Source organism: Leopardus geoffroyi, chromosome C2, assembly GCF_018350155.1.
Source record: "Leopardus geoffroyi isolate Oge1 chromosome C2, O.geoffroyi_Oge1_pat1.0, whole genome shotgun sequence".
In the NCBI taxonomy this organism is placed as follows: domain Eukaryota; kingdom Metazoa; phylum Chordata; class Mammalia; order Carnivora; family Felidae; genus Leopardus; species Leopardus geoffroyi.
In genome coordinates, this window is record NC_059333.1 from 68598671 (window position 1) to 68613077 (window position 14407).

The 14407-nt window shown below is 53.7% G+C and overlaps 1 protein-coding gene across 6 annotated transcripts in view; it reads right to left on the reverse strand.

The window, feature by feature from the left end:
• Positions 1–184: 184 nt before the first annotated feature.
• Positions 185–14407, reverse strand: part of SEMA5B (semaphorin 5B) — a 118551-nt gene continuing 104328 nt past the window's right edge. For 3 of the 6 annotated variants that reach the window (XM_045502276.1, XM_045502275.1, XM_045502272.1), the window contains exons 10-23: positions 13075–13282; positions 12768–12975; positions 11252–11308; positions 6037–6154; positions 5714–5895; positions 4559–4702; positions 4210–4357; positions 3866–4091; positions 3452–3670; positions 2784–2954; positions 2531–2680; positions 2166–2210; positions 1521–1726; positions 185–1292 (exon numbers count right to left, since the gene is read on the reverse strand). In XM_045502276.1, the coding sequence (XP_045358232.1) occupies positions 1134–1292; positions 1521–1726; positions 2166–2210; positions 2531–2680; positions 2784–2954; positions 3452–3670; positions 3866–4091; positions 4210–4357; positions 4559–4702; positions 5714–5895; positions 6037–6154; positions 11252–11308; positions 12768–12975; positions 13075–13282 (2241 nt within the window). In that variant the 3' untranslated portion in view covers positions 185–1133. The remainder of the gene's footprint in view (positions 1293–1520; positions 1727–2165; positions 2211–2530; positions 2681–2783; positions 2955–3451; positions 3671–3865; positions 4092–4209; positions 4358–4558; positions 4703–5713; positions 5896–6036; positions 6155–11251; positions 11309–12767; positions 12976–13074; positions 13283–14407) is intronic. The other 3 variants (XM_045502277.1, XM_045502274.1, XM_045502273.1) reach the window with 2 other exon arrangements.

Consider the following 14407-nt stretch of genomic DNA (forward strand, 5'->3'; position numbering starts at 1 on the left):
CCTAATTTATCTTCCAAAAAGTATGTACATATACTCACAAGTGGAAAGATCCCCTCTATGAAAGTCAGGCTCTATGTGGGTCATTTTCTCCACCCCGAGAAGACCATCTATTAGTCCAGTGCATTGCTCTGATTGCTCTAACCCACACTAAGAGGAGCCCACACACATATGCACAAAGACAGAATTACGTTTGGAGACTGGATATCATCTTTAATAATGCCACAGCCCAACATCCTTTTTGTTACTGTAGCATGTTGTGAGTGTTTGTGTGTGTGTGTATGTGTGTGTGTGTGTGTGTGTTCCTGAACAGATGAAGGGCCAGCAGAGACTCCCAAGCAGGTCTCAGCCAACAGCTCTACTAAGCAGCAGCTAGAAGACAGTCTCCATAGTGGCACGGAGGCTGGACTCCTGCTTCCCTTTCTCTTGGGCCACCTGTTGTGCATTCTGATGGTAAAGCTGAGGCCTGTGCCAGCCCAGATTAAAGGGCTTCTTAGCAAAGTTCAATCTTCAGTCCCCAGCCCTCACTGCCTCTGACCAGAGGGATGTCCCTGGGGAAAGTACAGACTGCTAGGCAAAGGTGGACAACCTGGGCCAGCCTTGGTCCCCAGGTCACACTGGGGCAGCACCACAGTGGCCCAGCCCTGGGTGGAGAATCCAGAGCTTCTGGGGCCATTTGATTAGTTCCTCTCAGAGATAATCAGGATGTAGCCTACGCCCTTCCTGAGGCCAGCCAGAGAGGGACAGCCTTGGCCTGTGATGGCCACATGAGCGTCATTTCCAACCCAAACCTAAGAGCCTGCTGTTCGGCCATCTCCACTCTCCAGTTCCTCGCACACCCAGTAGGTCCACAGCCCAGACAAGGCAGGGGATATCAGCACGGTAGTGAATTGCAAGGAGGCCATGAGAGACCTGGGCTGTGCTGGAACTGCAGCCACGTGCCAGCCTGAAGCCAGCCCTCTCCCCCATGGTCACCACCAGCCAGAGCTCTTTGAAGTCGGATGGGATCCCCACAGGCAAGGCAGCAAGTTCTTGGCCTGGTGCAGAAGGAGAAAACCAAACTGGCTCCACCGTCCCATTTCCACCTGCTCTGTGCCTTAAAAAGGCAAGGAGCCCAAGTCCCCAGGACAGTGTTATCAGCTGTTGGGGAAGCACCGTTGTCCAGGTGAGGCCTCAGGCCGGAAGCTGTGTTTGTTCAGCGGGCTGGGATAGTAGGTGGTTGTGTACACATTGGTCTGCTGCAGTGGGTAGAAATTGGCTCTGTCATCAGGGATCAGGTTATTCTTGTTCAGGGTCTGTGGAAGAAGGTAGGAACCAGAAAGAAAGGGGTGAGGGAAGGATGGGGAAAGGCAACAGGCCAGGGCAAGGAGATCAGGGACCAGTCAGTGAAAACACATTCTGGCTGCTGACGCAGCTCACGATACCCTGTGCCCTCCCGAGTGCCCAGCGCAGTCATGCCCAGCTCAGGGCCAGAACCACTGCCCCCTTTACCCTGCACTCTGTTTCTACAGGTAGGCTCCCACCTTGAACTCCATAGGCGTGTACTTCTCGTTCTTGGGGGTGCCCCCACCCTTGTAGTGCAGGTGGTTGGGGGTGGCAGGATGGACGAGTGTGGATTCCTGGGACTGGCGCTGGCAGTGCTGGCAGGACAGGTACACCGCCAAGGTCAGCAGCCCAGAGCCCAGGAAGCAGGAGACACCTGTGGCTACCAGGTGGATAAGACTGAACCCTGGGAGAGGCAGAGGCAAGTGGTAAGGAAAGGGCCACTGCAAAGAGAAAAGACTCCTGACTGCCTCCCAGCAGGAAACTCTGAGATCTAAAGAAAGGGCTTTGAGGCCAGAGCCCAAGAAAACAGGAAGGCGGGGCAGCCTGCCGCCAGGGGCCTCTCTTACGGGACACCTCTGGTTTAGGTCAGAGGAGGCAACCACAGGGTGTGGAGTTGGGTGACTCTTCTTGAATACAGACTTGGTGACCGTCGGCTAGTTGGGGGGCATGGATGGAACCTCCCAGCCCCCGCCCCCACACATGGTCTAAAGCAGCCAGGACCTCCAAAAGGTTTGTCTCTCTGGAGCAAGAAGTTGAGAAACTCCAGATTTCAGGGCAGGGCTGGTCTCCTCCTTGGGGAGGAGAGGTAGGAAGCATCACGAGGTGGGGCAGGTTCCTTTTACCTCCACAGCTGGTGGCCTCCTCCATGCTGGAGGCAGGCAGGATCACTGCAGGAAGACAAACAGAGAGGGTGTTGGGGCAGGGAGGAAAGAAGGGTCCCTCTTGGTCTAGGTATATCTTTAGGAAGACCCGTGGGTCAGCGCTGAGCTGTGGGATGGGGCCTGGGGCCTTCATTCCACCCTGTCCCCACTCTCTGAGAATGGGGGGTCAGCCAATTCTCTAGGTGAGAAGGGGCAAAAGCTCAAAGTGTGTGCCCCTCCCACTCTGGTGTTTCATCCTGGACCCACCAAGATTCTTCAGAAGGAGAAGGAAGTTGGGGACACGGGGTAGGAAGGGTGGGTGTGAAGGTGCTGGCTTGAGGACCTACCAGGAATCTCGCTGTAGGGGCAGGGGCGGCTCTGGCTGCTGTTTCCAGCACAGGTGCTGGGCCCTGGGACCAGCTCCTCACAGTGCCGGCTGCGGCTTTGGACTCCGTCCTCAGTGCATGCACTCCACTCAGACCACGGTGACCAGCCTTCTGTGGGTTGTGGGCTGGGATGAAGTTAACCGCTCTGGGACCCCCTGGTGGGGATCCGAGGGATCCATGGTGCTCCCCAGCCCTGGCCGGATGTTCTCAATACCTGGGCAAGCCTGTGTAGCACACAGCGCCTCCTCTGTGTGCAGACCAAGACAGATGTCCTCGCCCGGGGAGGGCGCGGGGCTGGTGCAGGAACGTGTTCGTTGATAGTGGCCTCCACCACAAGACGCTGAGCATGGGGACCATGAAGTCCAGCAGGACCAAGCACCCCGCACTGCAAGTGGACAGGGTGTGTGATGGGGGCTGCAGGTGCAGGCACAGCCCAAGACAGTCTTCTACCTTATGGCACGCTAGGCCACCCTGCCCGGGGCCACCGTGACCCCATCATTTGAACCACCTCCAGAGCCTACTGTTAAGGATTGCCCCTATCCCCTCAGGGGTGCAGTGGGGAAATGAGGCTGCAAAGGAGACATCAAAAACCAACTCCACCTCAAATCAAGCTCCTTAGCTAGTTAACCTATTAGGGACAGAGAAGAGAGTGACACGGAGGATGAGAAAAGGCCCTGCTCTGTGGGACAAGCCACTGTATCCAAGTTCAGGGCACAAACTTGCTCTAGGGCCCAGTGGACAGAGCTGTCAAAAACAAAAACAAAACAAAAAAAACAACAACAAAAAAAAACAAAAAACAAAAAACGAGGAAGATGAGGTCCTCTGGGCATGAGCTGTAGCCTAGGGGGTCTCCTAGATGGGGATTCCTAAGCGGAAGGTCACCTGGACAAGCCTGGGGATTGCAGTCCTGGTACTCGGCAGCGTCGCCCACGCATGGCAGGCCTCCGTTGCGGGGCTCCGGGTTCGTGCACGTTCTCTTGCGGACACGGAAGCCCAGCTCGCAGTCCCGGGAGCAGGACGACCAGGGGCCCCACGCGGCCCAGCCCCCACTCACAGAGTGCGGGGAAGTGGCCCCGCTGCGCAGGAGATCCTCCACCAGGGCTGGGTGGGGCACGGGTGGGGAGACTGGCCTCAGTGACAGGACACCCAGCAGCCCCCACTCCCGCCCCACACACAGTCCTTCTGGCTCCTTCCAAACCCGCGATTCACCGCCCTGAGCTCCACCAGACCCCGGCCTCCCCCAGCCCCGTGCCAGCACTCTGAGCCTGGGAGGGAAGGGGCCGCGCAGCGGTGTACCATCGGTGTCGCAGGTGCCCGAGCCATCCGCGGGGCAGGTTCTGGTCTCCGTCCTCCTCCGGCCAAACTGCAGGCCGTGGGGGTCGGGCAGGGGCGCGCGGCACGTGAAGCGGAAGCGTTGCTCCTGCCGCGCCCCGCCCTGAGTCACGTTCACGGGCAGCCAAGGCGTCCAAGGGGTGTTGCGCCGCACTTCCGGGCAGCCTTCTGGGTTGCACGTCTTGAACTCCTTCGGGATGGGAGCACGTGCTATCTCGTGACCTACAGCCCCAGTTCGGCCCTGCGCCCCCTCCCGCTCTCCCCTTGGTGCAGGCCCTCCTGCCCGCGCCCCCTCTTCAGGCCCTCACCACGCCGCAGCCCGGGCAGGAGTTGCCGTTCTCACAGGACCGCCGCCGCGATTGCACGCCGCCCCCACAGTTGCTGCTGCACTTGCTCCAGGAACCCCACGACGCCCAGAAGATGGGCACCGGGCAAGGCGTGTTTTCGTTACAGAACCTGAGGGGAAGGGTGTGTGTTGGGGGCGGGGGAGAGCAGGCAGCCCCTTCCCTAACAAGAGGTCACTGGGAGTGCAAGCCCGGGAAGGTCAAGAATCCACCGGAACACTCGGAGAATCCAGGCCACTTTCTAGGAGGCCGGGGAGGTCTGGGACCTCAGGGCTAGCTTGTCTGAGGAACCTCTGGCCACACCCTCGCTCACCGCTCCTCCCGGCTCTTGCCCACGCAGATTCGGCCCCCGTGGCGGGGAGCCGGGTTGCTGCAACTTCGCTGGCGGACCTGGAATCCGATCCCACAGGACGTGCTGCACAGGGCCCACGAGGACCACGGCGTCCACGCCCCATTCCTGGTGGGGTCAGAGGGGACAGGGAGAGATGACGCTCTGAGTCCTGGCTACCCAGATCTAGTCTGTCTCTGGGCGGGTGGGTTTTATGTTGTTGTCTGGAAGTTGTCAGACAGTGACACAGAAAATATCAGCTCCTAACTAGGCCGTCTCAGGCAGACTTATTTATGTGATCATTTGTTCCTTCATTCCCCAAACATGTGTTGAGAACCTTCTTCCATATATCAGGAGGTGCTGGGGGCTAAGGGCATAGAGATAGGGCATAGGGCATGGAGATACTCACACAGCAAAAGGACACATTCTCTAGAGAAGGCCCCAGTTGCCTTTACAATACGCAACATTTGTTTCAGCCTTCTTGGTTGTCCAAGCCTTGCACTCAAACCCATGCTCTCTCCCCTGTTCTACATCAACACGCGCTTTGCTCCAACCTCAGACACTATTCACTGTTGTCTACTTTGATTCCAGTTTTCAAGTTCTGGCTGTACCGCTTACTGGCTGTATAAGCCTGGGCAAGTTACTGAAAATTTCTGTGCCTTGCAATAACACTCTTATCATTAAAGTAAGGATAATGATTGTATTCCTACCCCCATGAGGTTGTTTTGACAGTCAAATCAATAAACATATATAGAATTGAGTTATTCTAAGAGAGTCCAAGGTTGCACCTAGAGTGGCATTTCAGGACTGGCACCCGGTCTGCCTACTTTACTAACATCCCCTGCTGTCCCTTGTGTCTGGAACAGCAAGGCTTACTGAGGCTGTCGTCTGTGACTCCTGTGCCTGTACAGCCTTCCTCTTTGGATCAAGAGCCCCCACGAGGCAGAGACTTCTCTCCCACTAGAGTCGAAACTCCCCCAAGGCTCATGCTTTAGCTACCTTTCCAGTCCCCTGCACAGCTGTGAAGTGGTTTCTGTCTCTTTGTGGGAACACCTGCCTGAAGATGCCCCATTTCCTCTATTCCACCCTCCTCCAGTCCAAGGCAGGCAGCCACCACCCAAGTCCTGTATCCTCATATACCTGGAACAGTTGGCAATGTGGATGGCTGGCCCCAGGCAGTCTCGGCCCCCACAGCGGGGTCGGGGGGAGTCACAGGCTCGGGCCCGACAAAGGCAAGAGCCCGAATTGTCCCCATCTAAGTGCTCACATGGTTGCCATGGTGACCACTGGCCGAAGCCCCCATCCCGAGTCACATTCCGCACCTGCAAATACATAGCAAACAGGTCACACAAGTCAGGGATAGGGAAGGCACCAGGTCCCAGGGGATATGGGAATTCTGATGGACAGTCACAGTCTGAATTAGGGGGAGAGGTCCCAGGTGGGGAGCATGAAAGGGTTCTCACAGGACATGTGGTTATGTTCTGCGTCCAGAGGCTCATGTTGGAGCTGTCCTCAAGCGTGCTGCAACGTTGCTGCTTCCCGTCCCAGCCGCAGTATGGGTCCCGTGCCCCCAGGCATGCCCTGCCAGACAGAGGTCCTGAGACTCAAGCCAGCTGCCTCTCAGTCTCACCTGTATCCCATTAACACACCTAGGTACTCTCCTCTGGGTGCCCTTATCTATCCAGTCGCCCTTCACAGCAATAACTAAGCTCATTGAACACTTACTGCGTGCCGGGAATCCTTTAAAACACTTTACAAGCATGAATTAATTTAATACAGCAACCAAATGAGGAAGGTACTGTTATTATCCCCACGATATATGCAGGAAACCCAAAGAGCTAGACAAGGATTAAAACCCATGCCTTCCAGAGCCACACACTTAACCTCGCCTTCCCCAAGCCTGGGTGCCCCATTCTCTTCATCTAGGTCCACTGGAGAAGATGCGGTAAACAGAAATCCAAAGTAGTGTCTGTCAGACACTATAATAGAGTCCTAAAACATTAATGATGGAAAGCATCTTAGAGACGGTCTGGCCCAGTGGTTCTCAACCCTGGCTGCACATTAGAATCACTAGAGAAGCTTTCAAAAAATATTGATACCCCCCCCCCCACCCCAACAAAAATCTCTGGGGATAGGGAGGTTTTTAAAAGTTCCCAGGTGATTCTAATGGGAGCCAAGTTGAGAGTTACTGGGATCCACAGTACAACCTTTTTGTTGTACAAAGGAAGAAACAGAGAGAAGGAAGAGGAGTTTCCCCGAGATCACACAAATTGCACACGGCAGAGCTGGGGCTAGAACCTAGACTTCCTGACCACGCTTTTCCCACCACGCTCCTCCTTCCCAGCTGGAGGCTGTGTCTGACTTCACACACTGAGTGCACATAGGCCCATGCCTTAAAACACAGGCACAGGGTCAGGGAACACCTAGGCATAGTTCAAGGTCGCCTGGGGCATCCACATGCTTGTGCTGCTCAGGGGCAGGAACCAGAGTCCAGTGTGTTAGCATCATGAGAATGAGCTCAGGCTGCCGGGAGAGGGGTCACACATCCCAGGTCCCCCTTCCTGGTCCCTCAGGGTTGGCCTATCTGCAATGATCCAGAAAACGTAATTGATCACACACCAATGAATGCACCAAGTGCCTCTACTTCTCATATTCTAGGCCTCCTCTCTTCCCTTTCTCTTTCAGACTTACTCATTGTATCCTTTACAGTTTTTTTTTTTAACAACAACAACAACAACAACAACAACAAATTAAATCTCAGGGTGCCTGGCTGGCTCAGTCAGAAGAGCAACACTTGATCTCAGGGTGATGAGTTTGAGCCCCCGTGTTGGGCGTAGAGATAACTAAAAACAAACAAACAACAAACAAATATGTAAAAATAATCAAATATCTACTAGTAAGCCTTCAAGGAGGAAAAAAAAAGAGTATGGAAAACATTTTAAGGTTATTTATTTATTTTGAGAGAAACAGAGAGAGCACAAGTCGGGGAGGGGCAGAGAGAGAGAGGCAGACAGAGATCCCAAGCAGGCTCTGTGCTGACAGCCGATGCAGGGCTCAACCCACAAAACCGTGAAATCATGACCTGAGCCAAGATCAAGAGTCAGACGCTTAACAGACTGAGCCACCCAGGCACCCCGGTGTGGAAATTATAGAATCAGGATTTGCTGTTCATTGCTAAGCAAAGAGAGCATCAGACTCTGGTACCTGAAGGAAGTTCCCTCCAATACCCAGCGAGCCCACTGCCGACCCCAGGGGATACCCTGGATCCTTTCTGCCTCCTTTCCCCAGCTTCCACCCTTTTTTCTAGGCCTGGCTGCTCCACTGCAGCGGGCCTGCAAGAGCGGGTCTAGAGAGAGCACTGGGACTGGGGGCAGAAATTGGAAGTTAGGAAGCAGAAAAGCTTTCAGGTAAAGGAGGTTCTGGATGGCAAGGAGGGTGGGGGGAGTCCACACCATGACGTGACACTACAGAGTGATTTCTGATTGGCCAAAGGGGCCAAGGGTTAAAGGAATACATGAAAGAGTCAAGGGGTTGCTCTTTTCGGTGTTTTCAGGATAGAATCTCTCTTTTCACTTGAAGCTTCAGGGAAAGTCTCCTGTCAGGTGAGTTATTTTCAGTGGTTCAACAGACCGTGTCAGGTTCCAGGGACAGAAGAGCTTATATGAGAGACCTTATGAAGAAGAAGAGGGTTGGGGCTTCCCCTTGTTGCCAGAGAAGCAACAATGATGCCCCAATGATTCTGGCCCCAATGATGCCCGAAGAAGACAATGATGCCCCTTGCTCAGGCAGCCCCTGGCCTCATGTAAGGGAGGTGATGCCTGGGGCTTCAAAGGGCAAGGGCCTTGATGGACCCCAGTAAGCACACTCTGGCCCACCCAGAAATCCAAAACGTTCATCTGTTACTCAAGAATCTGTTTCCATTTTATTCACTCAAGAACAATTTGTGTAAATTGTACAATATTAAGTGTGTTCATATTTTCATCGGGGATCCAAAGGTTTGATTTGGGGGTGTTTCACCAGCAGAATGAATCAAACTAGACATCATGGGACTAAATGCAGTACATATGCAAAATAGTCCCAGCAGCATGTGGTTTTGAGATTCTGCTCCTCTGGCTGACATTTGAACCAAATTTGCTGCGAGCAAATTCAACCAATCAGAACTCAATAAAACCCACTCCTGAGGGTATTTCCCTCAGCTCTCAGAAGGCAGTATCAAACTCTAGAAGCAGCTGATGTGGCACTTTGTAAGCTACATAAATTAAGTGGAAAAAAAGCCATGACTAGTGATTAATAATAATAATAAATAAGATTCTATTCATCAAAAACAAATGTCTGCCAGTAGAGAATATGGATAAAAGCAGAAAATCTGAATCGGTTTATACAAGACAAAAGCAGTAGATACTGGAAGATTGCAATTTGCCTCTTGCTACTTCTTTCATCTAGGGTCTAACCAGTTCTAGAACAATTGTTTCCAGTTTTGACTGCAAATTAGAATCTCCTGGCGATCTTTTTTAAAAGCTTCAGCAAACAAAATAAAAACCCCACCTATATCTGGGCCTTCTGGATCAGAGGAGGCCCAGGCACTGGAATCTTTTAAACACTCCCCAGGTGATTCTAAAGTATAGCATGATTGATCATTGCTTTTCTAAGGCTACATTGGTCAGGGTTCTTAAGCTAAGAGATGAAATGTCTTGTCTTTCCAATCCATGAAAGAATAAGAAAAGAATAAGGATGGAAGAAAAACACAGATTGGATGCTGGCCCCAACCCCCTACCTCCCACCCCTGCCCTGCTTAGGCTCCCTTGCCCTCTCAGCCTGCTCTCAGTTCTCCCAGAGAGGAGACTAGATTCTCCACAGATACACCTGCCCTGGCCTGCCCCTGCCCCTGCCCCTGCCCCTGGCTCTGGCTGCCTGAGGAAGCTTGCACGACTCCCTTGGAGCCAATGCTTGAGCTCTCTCCTTGTCCACATTTGCTGCTTTGGGCCAAAGACCACTCCAAAGCTTACAGAGCAGGGAATGTTCTTAAGAAAATTAAAGCTCCAAGGAGAGAATTAAAGTGTGTCTGACTGTAAGAATGGGTAGCAATTGAGAGTTCCTTCCATAGAAGCAGCCATTAGACCGGTAATATATTACCATGTCTTTTTTACTGCAGTGTCTTAAGCAGCCATTACAAAAGGGAACAGGTTCATTCCATGGGCTGGGAGGCAGGACAGAGATGGATGGTGGATGTTGAAAGCGGGCGGATTCCAGAACCCTGCAGCAATAGTTTCACAATGGGAGCTGTCCAAGGTGGAGCTTGAGAGCAAGTGGCCATTATTAAGATGGCAGTGGAGGAAAACCCAGATTTCCTGCCTGGGAGGGAGGTGGGAAGGAGATACTCTGATCCACGTTCCTGAGTGAGCTGGGGTAGGCACCCCCACGCCTCCTCCAGTGCCTCATGAAGGGCATGCTGGAAGGAGGAAGGGGGTGGTTCATGCACAAAGCATCTGCTTTTTAGAGCCAGTCAGCAGCTGATTCCCTCTGCTCCACCTCTTGTGAGCCCTGGTCTCTCTCTGGCCAGGCCGGGATCCTGGTCATGCTCTATGGGGCTGAGATTTGCCTGAGTGAAAGGAGAGGGCTGGAGACAAGCCCCTGGATTCTGGGCACAGGAGGGAACGTGAAGAGGCCTCTGCGCATCCATCCTCACCCTCCAGAACTGGCAGAACCTCCAGAACCTCACATATCAGATCCACCTCTAGTTTTACGGCAGGATCTCACTGTACACATCAAAGGTTCAGATCCCAAATTCAGGAGTTCAAACAGGGTGAAAGTATCAGATTCCAAACTGACTTCTTTCTCCCTTGCTGTTCCACCTGGCCATGCTCTGCACCCTCCCTGTCCCCTCTCTGTAGCACCATGTGAGTGGTGAAATGTCCCAGCGTCTTCCTTCCTCTGGTTCCACTGCAGACCCCATTACTTGATATCCAGCCTGGAGCCACACTACCTCATGCTGGCCGACCATCTGACCCTCTACAGTGCTGCACGCCACTGTCTCCTTGATGGCTGTCAAACACCTATTCACACTGCCTGTCACTCCACTTCCCCCACTTGAGTGCCTATAGCCACAGATTGGGATCAAATCCTCCCTTGGCATTCTCAGCTGGCCTCAGTACTATTTCTCACTCCTCTCCTGCACCAACCTCCTGTCTCAGGCCAAATAATCAATCTGCTGATGGATCAGTCATGTGTGGAAGGCCATTTTGTGCCTGGGGCTGGGCACGGTCCCCTGGTGAAGTAGAAAAAGTACTGGGACAGTGAGTTTGCCTTCAAGGATTTACAAACTCTTAAAGAACAAGGCACATATGAGGGGCACCTGGGTGGCGCAGTCGGTTAAGCGTCCGACCTCGGCTCAGGTCATGATCTCATGGCTCGTGGGGTTCAGGCCCCAAATTGGAATCTGTGCTGACAGCTCAGAGTCTGGAGCCTGTTTCGGATTCTGTGTCTCCCTCTCTCTCTGCCCCTCCCCCAGTAACACTCTGCCTCTCTCTCAAAAATAAATTAAAAAACAACAACAACAATCATTTAAAGAACAAGGCATATGTGAAAAGTTTAATAACAACACACGAGTTAAAGAAGAATACAAGATATGGGAGAAACACCGCCAGTAGACAGCCTATCATTCATGCCACGCAGTATTACCTGTACTCAATGTCAGAGATGCTGAGACTCCAGAGATCCCAGGAGGCTGCAGGGCCCCTAAATGCATTTGTGGAGATGGGAAAGGAATAAGGACACTAGCTACGACTTGTTGGGCTAGGCACTTCATGGATGTAATTCCCAATCCTTACAACATCTCTGCCAAAACCAACTATCATTTACTCCATCACAGTTTCCCCATTTTCCCCCGAGAGGAAAGCTCAACAGGCAAAGTAACTTGCTCAAGATGACACAGCCAGTAGATGACGGAGCTGAGGGAGAATCCTAGGTGTGTCCCATTCTGCCACGTAAGCCCCGCCTAGTATGCCTCACACGTCCAACACAGGGTGAGGTTCTCTCCCCAGCCAGACATCTACAGCTCTGAGGGAAATGAGAGTGTTCTAGCCCATGTTCTTGCCTCTCCCCTCTCACACGGACAGCTTTGCAAAGTGCTCTGAGTGTGGGAGGGCTTAGTAAATGTTTGGTGTTTTGCTGACGGAGCCATGTGTTGAGACTGAGGGGAGCCTGAGTGTCTGCGCACTGCCCTCCCTTTCTTCCTCTCTGGCTGCCACACCATGACCATCCAGTGTCCTCCCGTGCCCTCCAGACCTCTGCCCAGCTCCCAGCACACCCCACAGGGGCTGGAGAACGACCCTTGGCAGCAGGGATACCATTTGTCTCTAAACTCTCAGGACAGATGGGCACAGCCAGGAGGTTTCTGTGTTGCAAAGGCCACAGGAGCCCATGTGGCTGTGGCTATGCCAGCCAAGGCAGCCTTTGATTATCTCAAAAATGAGGGGGCACAGCTCAGGGGAGCTTCACGTGGTAGGCATCTGAGATGCATTTCTATTTGGCTTTGGAATAAGCTTTTTGTTTTCCCCCCTAAATGCCAGTGCCGTTATTGCCAAATTTGTGAATCCACTTGAAGCTAAGGTCTCAGAAGCAGTTGGGAAGCAAACACAACAAACGACTCCACATGGCTCCTCACCTCCACCCCACCCAAGCCAGTCCTCTCTGCCTCCTCTAAGTCAGGAAGGAAGAAAAGCAAAAACCTGGTGCTGACTCAAAAGTATCATCTCTCATCTCCCCCTCCACATCTAGGTAGTAAGTACTGTGGTTTCAAAGATAAAGACCTTTCTCTGAATTAAAGGGGCTGAGAATAAATCAGCTAAGCTAGAGCTGGCTGGGAGGCCTTAACTTTGGGGTTGACAACAGGGATAACAGCAGCCACCACCATTTGCTAAGCACACACTTTTCCCCCAGGCAGTGATAAGTGGTTTAGGCAGACTATCTCAATTAACCTTTACAAAATCCCTGCAGATATTTTATGAGAAGGAAACCAAGGTTCAGAGAGGTTAAGTGACTTGTCCAAAAGCAAATAACGAGACTGGGTCAGGATGCCACCCTAGGTGGTTCCAAAGCTCTGCCTCTTAGGCGCCACCTCCGAGGTGCGATTGGCGGGCATAAGCCTCGGGAGGCCCGGAGCCCGCCCACCCGCCGTCCCGCGGCCCCCGCTTACCCCTGGCTGCGGTAGGCGGCGCACCTCTCCAGCGGGACCCGCAGCACGCCGTCGCTCAGCCCCACGAAGAGCGCGCGGGCGCTGTGCAGGATGCGGAGGCTGCGCAGGGGCTCGCGGCGCCCGGGGGGCAGGACGTGCAGCTCCTCCAGGTAGCAGCCGCGGAGGCTGCGGCTCGTCGTGGACAGTGCCTTGAGGATGGTGCCCGACTCTGCAGGGGCCAGATGCAGGTGGCCTTGAAGGACCAGCCCGGCCCCCGCCCCTCAACCTCTTCCCCACCGGGAGCCGGGCTGGACGGGGAGGAGCTCACCCGTGCCGATGTAGAGCACGTGGTAGAGCGTGTCCTTGGCCTGCACAAGGTCTACTACGAGGTGTGAGAAGCGCACGCTGTCCTGGGTGACACAGGGCTCGGGCGTTACCGGCTGCACAGCTTCGCTCATCAGGAAAAGGCGCTGTGCGTCCTGCAGGCTTCGCTCTGTCAGGTTCTCGTTGGGGCCCACCTCTGGCAGGGTGCCGCACTGCAGCGGGGAGGGGGTGGGGTCACACGGGCCCAGCCAACCGGCTGCCGCAGTCCCCTATCCCTCTCCTTCCTCATCGTAACCCGGGTGGCAGGTTCTGATTCTCCAGTCCCGGCTCCCCACCCCCAACATCGCTGCGGCGGGGAGGGGGCGGCTGCAACCCCTTCCAGGGAGCAATACCTCTTTTTTGAGAACTAAGGGAACATGAGGCAGGGAAGATGGGGAGGAGGGACGTTCTGGGGATGGTGAAGAGGATGGGGAGATGAAATAGGAGCTGGGATTATCTAAAAATGAATCATTTGAGTGCCAAAAACAGTGTCCTGTGATTTTATGCTGTTGCTGTAGGGGCTCCTCCCCCATGCTGGGCCACAACCTGCCTTTCCTCTCGTGGGTTCCTACCAGCTCCAAGCTCTTATGCCTTCTAAACCCAAGCTGGAAGGCAACTACCATTTATTGAGCACTTCTACAGTCCAGGCACTGTGTCAGGTACATATTAACCCTTGCATTTATCTTTGAGGTTGAGAGCATTATCCCTATGTACCAGAGAAGGGTAAAGAGGCTCAAGGAGGTTGGGTGACTTGGCGGAGGTCAAGATCACCCAGAGGGAGGGCTAGATCTGGGTCAGGATAATCCCACTGCAAATGGTGAGGTCTTCCCCTGCTCCATACTGCCCCGTGGGCAGGAAGTTGGATGAATGTGAAAGTCAACCACCTGTAGGTTCCTTTGCCTCATGGCTCTTTCCTCTTCTCCACCACAGCACTAGGTATGCTTTCATTACCCAACGGCTCGGCGCTGACCACTCCTGGCACTCAGACCCTCCAGGAATGAGTACCCAGGCTGGGGAGACGATAAGCAAACTCCAGCTAAAATCCCCAAATTCTGGCCAGACAGCTAGTGAGTGCTCTCCTGGTCCCCTACATTGAGTCTCCCTGGGGGTGAGACATCACATTTAGAGATGGCTCAGAGCATGCTCCCTTGCTCTGCATCCTACCCACTCTCCCCTTCTCAATCCACAGTCTTAGATGTTACCACCCTCTTAGGGAACTATCGCAGACGGCACAGATGGGTGCAGACCCGCAGGGGCAGGTTTGGTGTTCGTGCTGAGCAGCTGAGAGCCAGCTGGTG